Source organism: Lynx rufus, unplaced genomic scaffold, assembly GCF_022079265.1.
Source record: "Lynx rufus isolate CCGP_SWC_20201006 ecotype Redwood Valley unplaced genomic scaffold, mLynRuf1.p SCAF_10, whole genome shotgun sequence".
Classification (NCBI taxonomy): Eukaryota; Metazoa; Chordata; class Mammalia; order Carnivora; family Felidae; genus Lynx; species Lynx rufus.
The window spans coordinates 1,949,551-1,958,339 of record NW_025814824.1 but is presented as its reverse complement, the minus strand read 5'-3'; the positions used below and the strand labels follow the sequence as shown (position 1 = coordinate 1,958,339).

The window sequence follows — 8,789 nt, the reverse complement described above, 5'->3', positions numbered from 1 at the left end:
GCAGCGGAGGGCGGCGAGGACAGAAGGACCCGTGTGCAAGCAAGCACGCAGGATCTGCTGAGACCGTGCTAATTTGGAACCTCAGTTCCATGTGGCCTTCAGGACCCATGTGTTCATCAGAATACATGTTCTGGATCTTGTTCCGAAAGTCCGGCCTCGGTTGAAGTGAGTCAAGAGCCAGGTGGGAAGCAGAGTGGGTTGAGGGACACAAACTCGGCCGACGGATGAAAACGGAAGCAAAGGACCACCGAGTAACACCTCGGTGCTCGGAATCTGAACAACTTGTACAAATTGCCTCAAAAGGCACACAGCAATTGTGTTGCCCCTGTGTCATTTGAGAGGGACTTGTGGTCCTTGCCTACCTGCCAGAGCCCTCAGGGAAGGTCTCCCCACCCCCACCCAGGGCCCTGGCCCTCGGCCCCTCCCCCGCTGCAGAATGTCAGGAGCCCTACATTCTGTCCCTGTTTACATTCAAACTTTTCCCTCCTTAATTGGATCTTGAGCATCTGCTGGAGCAGGTCGCTGTCTGGGACCTGGACTCGACGTTTCCCATTGTGGTGGCTGTAGGATACAGTGGTCCGTGCCCAAGCCTGCGGGGATGGCCTCAGAAGGAGGTAAGCCTGTGGGTTGGGCAGGTGTGTCCGCGTCCCTGCCATCCCTCAAATCCGTGGGATTCAAATGTGACACTTGGACAGGGACACATGGGGGCGGGGGCCAAGGACAGCTCATCTGGGAGGCTGGGAGCCCGGGGAAACCTGCAAGGACCCTGGGGAGGAGGGCGGGTCGAGACCTCGTAGGGGAAATGCCCTGGGTGTGGAGAACGGATGGAGGCAGGCACACTGCGTGCCTCTGGAGTCACACACCACTTTGACAGTTTGTAGGAGAGGTGGCACCGTGTCGTGGTGGTGGCACAGGCAGGGTCCCAGGGAAAGGACAGCCGGGTGTGGTATTCCTCAGACACCTGGACCTCCCCCACCATACCCTCCAAGGGACTTGACTGCAGATTCTGGGTCTCCATAGTGCCTGATAGGGATGTGGGGGGAGATGGTCTGAGCCAGGACGTGGTTCAGTGGGGCGGTCTTATGGCCAATGTCCTCCCCGGGAGCGGGGCTGGAAGTTCCTCTAACACCCCCGGCCCAGGACTTCCACTCCTTCCAGCCCAGAGCTGACTTCTCCCCAGCCCAGGTGACCCTTTTCGTAGATTCAGCAGGGACAGGGCATCAGGTGGCCTCAACCAAGGTAGGCCTTGGGTTCCTCAGCTGTTCTGGGTCCCTCTTCCTCTTGAGGACGTGCGGTCCTTCCACCTGCTTCATCTTGTCCAGTGTTTCCTGGCCAACCCTCAGCCCTGGGAGCCACCTTTGAGATGAAGAGTCTGCTTGTATTCCTCGTCCCTGTGCCGTGGATGGGGAACCGAGTGTAGTGTGGTTGGGTGTCCCAAGCAGCATCTGTGAAAGCTGAGTCCTCCTTACAGGGGGTAGGAGGGGAGCCTGGACGGGAGGACCATCTTCTATGGTTGTATGACATGTCGTGGGACACCTGTTGATCAGTTAGATGTGCAGGTGTGTCCCTTGTCCTCCCGAACGAGGACCTGCATGGGTTCTTCATGAACAGGCGCGGGATCCAGCCCCTTTTCCTCCTGGCACTGGGCTCATGCTGGGCTCCTCGTGTGTCTTCACCTTCACTGTTGGAGCTGGAAGGGGAAGACCACAGAAGCCTGCGTTCCCACGACCAGTCCCACGTGACCCAGCTCCAGAGTCCCCCCACCCCACCAGCCCCGCTGCCCCGTCTGCATTGCCCTTTGCTAGTCTTCTGTAGCCACCGTGGGCTGCGAGTGACAGGAACCAGGGAACATGACGCCTGCCTCACACTCTCCCAGGACCCGAGCTGCTGAGCGGTGGCAGCACCTGGCCCGTGCGGCATGTGGGCTGTGGGGGTTCCTAAGACGGGGTTACGTGGGGGCTCGGAGGCCGCGCTTCTAGGGAGAAAGATATCACAAGCGTTTGTTTTCTTATGTTAGGACAGGAAGAAAGGGAGGGAGTTTTACTGAGCGTCAGGCATTGGGGGTCTGAGCAGGAGAGGGGCCCAAATGGTTTAGACGCTGCCCCTTCACAAAGGCCCTTCAGGTGACTCGGACGTTCCTGGGAGCAGAACCCAAGCCGCCTGGGAGCCGGCCGAGGGCATTTCCCACGGGGCAGATGTCCACCCAGCCCCTCGTCCAGGAGGACAGCCCGTGAGGTTGGAGGGTGGTGTCTGGGGTCCTGGGGAGGTTCCCAGAGTCAGTGCTGGCCAAGGCTGCCTCTTCCAGGCAGGCAGCCTGTCTCGTTGAGAAGGGCGGGGACAGTAATTGTCGTCTGGAGGCCAGAGCATGGAAATCACTCCAGGACACTTGCAAACCGCACCTTTTCCTGTAAGTGTCCCTCCCGTGTCGCGATTCCCCACTCCGCTCCCTAGTGAGCAAAGGGGCCCAGGATCCTGCGTCCTGGCTGCGATTCTCCGACTCGATCCGGCCCTTCCCTTCTGTCCACAGCATCTCCAGTGCTGGGACCGCATGTGGCCATGGACCCGGAGGCCTCCGTGTCTTCTTTGACGGCACAGCCGTTTCCCCCACCTGCTGCTGGCGCCTCGCACTGGTCACCCCGGGGGCAGCACTCGCCGCCCCACGTGACCCCGCCATTCACGCCTGGCAGCCCCGTGGTGCTGCCCACTTTCTGCAGGACACCGCTGGTGGCAGGAGATGCCGTCCATGGCCCAGGTGGGACCCGGGCCTGTAACGTCATCGTCCAGGTCAGGTCAGAGTGGGGGCCCGCAGATGCCCCCCAGACTCAGACCGTCGTCCTCACCCCGGCCCCCGCTCGCTGGAGTCCTCCCGGGGCCCTCTGTGGGGGTGCTGCGTGTCCCACACCCCTGTTCCCGGCAACGGCGGCAGCGGAGAGCCCCGTGTCCGCCCCAGCCGTCGGGGGCACCTGGGCCGGCAAGGGAGGCTCCGGCCCAGGCCTTCGACCTCAGGCTCCGCCCCCGGCTGTCCGGCTGGCCCCCATGGTGCCCCCGGGGACCGCAGGGCCGCAGCCCCCCGCAGCTGCCAGGGAGGGCAGCCTGGCCAGCGGCCCCGCCAAGGCCTCGCCCGCGGACTCCTGTAGCCCCAAGAGTGTGTACGAGAACTTCCGGCGCTGGCAGTGCTTCAAGGTCCTGGCCCGCAGGCACCTCCCGCAGAGCCCCGACGCCGAAGCCCTCTCCTGCTTTCTCATGTGAGCGCCTTCTGCCCCCCGCCGCCCTCAGCCGGGACCCTGGGGTGTGCCCAGGGCGGGGGCCGCAGGGTGAGGAGAGGAGGGTGTGAGCCAGTGCCGCTCTGGGAAGGCAGTGCGGCGCGGGCCCTCTGGGGTCCCCCCCGGACACGGGGTGACGGCACTTCCCGCAGGGGCCCGGGGGACCGGATCACTGGCTGGCACGGCACGCTCAGTATCGTCATTATGGAACGCAGGGTCCGGGGGCAAAGAGCTCCCTGATCCACGTGCGGGTGGGTGGTCAGCCTGGAGCCCAGGGCCCGGGGCTGCCCAGTGTGAGGCAGTGACAGCGGTCGCCTGGAGGGGGCTGGTTTGCACGGCCAGACACCGCCCGTCACCTGCCAGCACTGAGTCACGCTGGGCGGGGGACACGTGCTGCACAGGGCGGGGGTGGGGCAGGGTGGGGGCCACCAGGCCGCAGCCGCCGCCTGACCCCGAGGGCTTGCAGCCCGGTGCTTCGGTCCCTGGCCCGCCTGAAGCCCGCCATGACGCTGGAGGAGGGAGTGTGGCGGGCCGTGCAGGAGTGGCAGTGCAGAAGCAACTTTGACCGGGTCATCTACTACGAGATGGCAGGAAAGTGAGTCAGGGCCCCAGCCCCAGGCCTGTGGGACCCGTGAGGCCGGGCTGAGCCCAGGGTCCTCCTCACCTACCTGCCCAGGCTTCGACCCCAACCTGATCGACACCCACCCCTGCCTCCATGTGAAGGTCTCAGGATGGGGGCTGAACCTGCGACCCCGGGGAGGTGGGACCCCCTCTGTGGCCGGGCCGGGCCGGGCCGGATCGGCCAGCCTGCTGCCTCCTGGGGGGCCAAACCATGGCTGCCGCTGCCGGGCACTGCCTCTTCCGGTCCCCCGCGGCCTCCGCCTTTGCTGGGCTCCACGGCCGGGCCCCTCCTCAGTGTGGCCTGGGTCTCCTCACCCCCAGGTTCATGGAGTTTGAGGCAGAGGAGGAGCTACAGATTCAGAAGCTGCAGTGGGTGAAGGTGGCCCAGGGCGCATCTGCTCCAGCCCCACCCAAGCCTGGAACACAGGGGTCCCCAGCCCCGGAGGGGGGCCGGCAGCCAGGTACAGCACCCACATTCCCAAGGGAGCTGGCGGCCGAAGGCAGGGGGGCCTAGGGAAGGCCGCTGTCCCCACGTCCTGTCTCCTCCTTCACGTGGGCCTTGGTCTTTCAACCAAAGCAGCCGCAGAGAGCCTGGGGTCGTAGCTGCCCTTTGTCACCGTGAGATATTGACCTGGCCAAGTTGGTGACTACTCTCCCACCTCCCTGTCAAGGGACCCGGCAAAACTCTGCCTGGAAAGCGGGCTGCGGGGGGAGACCCTCGGAGAAACGGTGGGTCCTCTGTTGCTCACAGGAGACGCTATTAGATGCTCCTCCCCTCAGCTCCCCCGTCCCAGGGCGCCTGTGGCTTCGGGTGGCCCTGACCCAGCCCCCACCGACATCCGTGTCCCCCAAACCCTGCCCTCTCCACAAGCAAGCTGGAGCCCCTCTCACCTCCTCCCTCCTTCCCGCTCTGCCTCAGCCTGCACTCCCAGGAAGGCCGGCTCCAGGGCCCAGCCACCCTGCCCGCAGCCACACACCCCCCCGCAGCCCAAGGCACCCAAGGAGATCCCCCCTGAGGCTGTGAGAGAGTACGTGGACGTCATGGAGGGGCTGCTGGGGCCTGCCTGCTCAGCCCCGGGGGCGCTAGCGGGGGAATGGGGACAGGACGGAGAGGAGCCACGGCAGGACGAGGACGCCATCTACCTGGACCCGGGTCTTCTCAGCTACGTTGACAAGCTGTGTTCCCAGGAAGGCTTCATCACCAAGGTGGGCTGGCCCACAGCCTGGCGTCTAGAAGATTGCAGGCAGTGCCACTCGGACACCCGGAGTGGGACTGTGCCTAGGCCTTTGGGATCAAGCTCTGTTCCTCGTTCCTGAGCTGTGTGTGTGCAGGCATGTGTGTGTGCACGTGTGTGTACTTGGGTGCACGTGCTTACGAGCACGTGTGTACGTGTGTGTGTGTACGTACAAGCAAGGGCTTGTATGTGTGTGTATTTGAGTGAATGTGCTTATGTGCATGTGCGTGTGGGTACTTGTGTGCATGCATGTGTGTATACTTGTGTGCAAATGCGTCCGTTTATGTGTGTGCATGGGCGTGTACTTGAGTGCATGTACATACATGCAAGTGTTTGTACTTGTGTGAATGTGCTTATGTGCGTGTGTGTGTGCCTGCATGTAGGGTGCATGTGTGTGTGCTCTTGTGTGCGTGTGCATACATGTATGTGTGTGCATGTGCGTGTACTTGTGTGAATGTGCTTACGTGCACGTGTGTGTGCCTTCGTGTAGTGTGCGTGTGTGTACTTGTGTGCATGTACGTACATGCAAGGGTTTGTTTGCATGTGTACTTGAGTGAATGTGCTTAGGTGGATGTGTGTGTGCCTGTGTGTGTTTGCATGTGTGCACTTGGGTGCATGAACATACATGCAAGGGTTTGTATGTCTGCGTACTTGTGTGAACGTGCTTACGTGCATGTAAGTGTGCCTGCGTGTAGGGTGCACCTGTGTGTACTTGTGTGTGTGTGTGTGTCCATGCACGTGTTTGTGCCTATGTGTAGTGTGCCTCTGTGGGTACTTGTGTACATGAACGTGTGTGTACTTGTGTGTGTGTGCACCTGTGCAGGTGTGGGTGAGCCTGTGTGGGTGTCTGTGTGTGGCCTGTGTGTATGTGTACGTGCATGTGTGTGTGTGTATGCATATGTTTGTGAGGATATGTTGGTGTCTACCATTTGAATGCTTCTGTGTGTCTTTGTGGGCACATATGTGTTGGGGGTGTGTGCGCATACGCATTTGTGTGGCTTTTGTATGTGCGTGTGTATGTACGTATGTATGTATAGGCTTTGTCTCTCTGTGTATGCGTGTGTGAAATTGTGTTGTCTGCATGTGTGCCTGCGTGTGCGTGTGCGTGTGTGCGTGTGCGCCTGTCTGCGTGTGCGTGCAGCCAGTGACCGTGGCGGTTCAAACATCCTGCCTTGTGCAGAGGCGGGGTGGGGCTTCACGTTACCACTTTCCCTGCGGGTCCTGCGTGGCTCACAGGTGCCCCCTGCCAAGGTGGCCACAGCCTGTTCCTTCTGTCCCAGGTGGAGGCAGTCATTCACCCGCGATTCCTGGCAGAAGTGCTTTCTTCAGAACCACAGCTGGATCTTTTGGCCCTCGCTGAGAAATTGGAGCGGGAGGAAGGACTCTCCCTTGCAGAGGTGAGCAGGGCAAAGAGAGACGCAGGAGAGGAGCCGAGCCAGGGGAGGGAGGGGACCCAGGTGAGCCAGGGAAGGGGGGGCACTCAGTACAAAGGCACACGTGCCTCGGTCCCCCGCTCCCCTGCCTAGGAGGCATGGCACTGGGGAGGCGAGCTCCAGGAGCTCCAGGGCAGGTACTGAGCAGAGACTGGCGTCTACAGGATGGGGAGCCTGGGAAGGGAGGGAGGGACTCAGGGGGATATCAGGAGAGCCAGGGCCTCACGGGCCACCCCCCCCCCCCCGCCCCCCGTGCCACCGTCCCACCTCCCCTCTCGCACTCCCGTGCTGGCCAGTCACCGTCACCTCCCTCCTCCCAGCTGGTAGAGAAGAGACTGGTGGCCTTGGCGGTGGAGGACGGTGTGCCCACAACCCCGAGTCACTGTGCAGCGACACTGGGCTCCGGGCCTGAGGGTGAGGCCAGGGCCCGGCCAGGGGTCAGCCGAGAAGCCTGCCCAGCAGAGAGCGAGTGCCAGGACCTCCGGAGGCACAGCCGGGCACACGCGCACCCGTGCAGACTCAGATCCATTGCCGCGTCTCCAGGACAACAGGAGCTGCCTGCCCTCCGGGCTGGTGGGCTCTCCTCTCCTCCCCAGGGGCCGGGGCGCACCCCTCCTCGGCCGGACCCCAGGGATGCCCCCGTGTTCAGAGAGGCCCCCCCTGCTAGGGAGCCTGGCGGGCCAGCAGATGGGTCCAGTGAGGACGAGGAGGAGCTGCCCAGCCTGGCCTTCCTCCTGGCCTCTCGGCACAGCCTGCTGCCCTGGGGGCTCTCCCGGAGTCCTGCTCCGGCCCCGGGCCTCCCCAGCCCTGGAGGGCGCGGGCCGCGGGGAGCTCCCCAGGCCCCCGCTGCTCAGAGAATAGGCCGCAGCCCAGCCGCTCCCCCAGCTGCCAAGTCCAGAAAGCGGGCTCTGCGTGCGGGTCTGGCCGCTGCCGGGAAGACGCCCCTCCCAGGGGCCAGCCTCAGGGGCTCGGTGCGGGCCCTGGCCGTGGGGCTGCTTCGGCCCTCTCTGCCTCCAAAGAGAAGGTGTGGCTCCTTTGTCCCAGGGAGGAGGAGAAAGCAGCACTGCAGCCCGTAGGGAGCCCCGGGCCCACCCTTCAGCGCTGATCCTGGCTGGGGGGAGAGGGGGAGGGCACGACCGCGGGCGGGGTGGCAGCAGCCCCCAGGGGCGCTGCGTGTACGTGGGAATAAAGATGGTTTTGCTGGGAAATGCGTCTGGGCCGCTGCGTGGAGATGGCCTGGCCGGAGGGAAGGGGTCTGGGGGGGGCCTCCAGGGGCTTGCGGTCACCATGTGCGTCCCTGAACATCCAGGGATGGGCGCCCTCTGCACCACAACCATCTTCCAGAGTGCGGTCCGCAGTCAGCCCTGTCTTCTGCGGGAGCTGCCCTCTGCCTCCCTGCAGCGTCCAGCCATGGGGCTGAGCTGGGGCGGGGAGGGGGGGTGGGGGGGGTACATCCTCCTTGGCTCCTCCAAGGCTCCCTGTGTGGGCCTGAGGGAGGGCAGAAGGCCTGGCCTCAGGGGACAGGCTCTGGGGCTCTGGCCTCGTGGTATGAGGAGCATCTTCGAGTCCCAGTGGGACCGTTGAAATGTGAGGGATGGGGGGGGGTCCTCTTCATCCCCGTGAGGATGGACTCGGGGAAAGCATGAGGCGGGACTCGGGGGCCACCAGCCGAGGTGTGTGCTGCGTTGTCCCAGGCGGTCAGCTCACTGGGCCTCCACAGGGAGCCTGGAGGGAGCCAGGCTTCACCGTTTTCTGAGGACCGTGGGCTCCGGGAGGCCAGGGGATGAGGGCAGTCACGGGCGCCAGGGCGGCTGCCACACAGCGTCGGCTCCAGAGTCCTCCTCCTGCTCCCCTAAGAAGAAACCCCTCAAAGTAGCCATGGAGTCGTGGGGAAATCCCTCGCATCCAGGTGCACACCTGTCCCCACTGATGGCGGTGTCATGTCTTCTGATGGCACCCGCGCAGTCGGGCTCCCTGTTGCCCCCCAGTCCTGGCTGCACGTTTGTTCTTCATTCCGAGCTGCGGGGTGTCCTACAGGCCACTGTGCGCTGGGCGGGAAGGGGGAGAGCAGGCTGGTTTGGGGAATCCTGGCCAGGGTGCCCCCATGCTCCCCAAACGCTGATCTTGGGGAGGCCTGCCCGCACCCATGCCTCCATCGGTCATCAGCCATCCCTGGGCACGGGTGTCTTAGGGGGCTCCGGCAGAGAAAGCTGGTGTCCGTGGCCAGTTGTTAGGAC

The 8,789-nt window shown here is 63.8% G+C and overlaps 1 protein-coding gene across 1 annotated transcript; it reads left to right on the top strand.

Moving 5' to 3' along the window:
• Positions 1-598: 598 nt before the first annotated feature.
• On the top strand, positions 599-7,628 carry LOC124524804 (NUT family member 2G-like). Its single transcript, XM_047097208.1, has 7 exons — positions 599-614; positions 2,528-3,245; positions 3,730-3,858; positions 4,206-4,345; positions 4,804-5,090; positions 6,400-6,516; positions 6,873-7,628. The coding sequence occupies exons 1-7, from the start codon at positions 599-601 to the stop codon at positions 7,626-7,628; spliced, it is 2,163 nt and encodes a 720-aa protein (XP_046953164.1).
• The last annotated feature ends 1,161 nt before the right edge of the window (positions 7,629-8,789 follow it).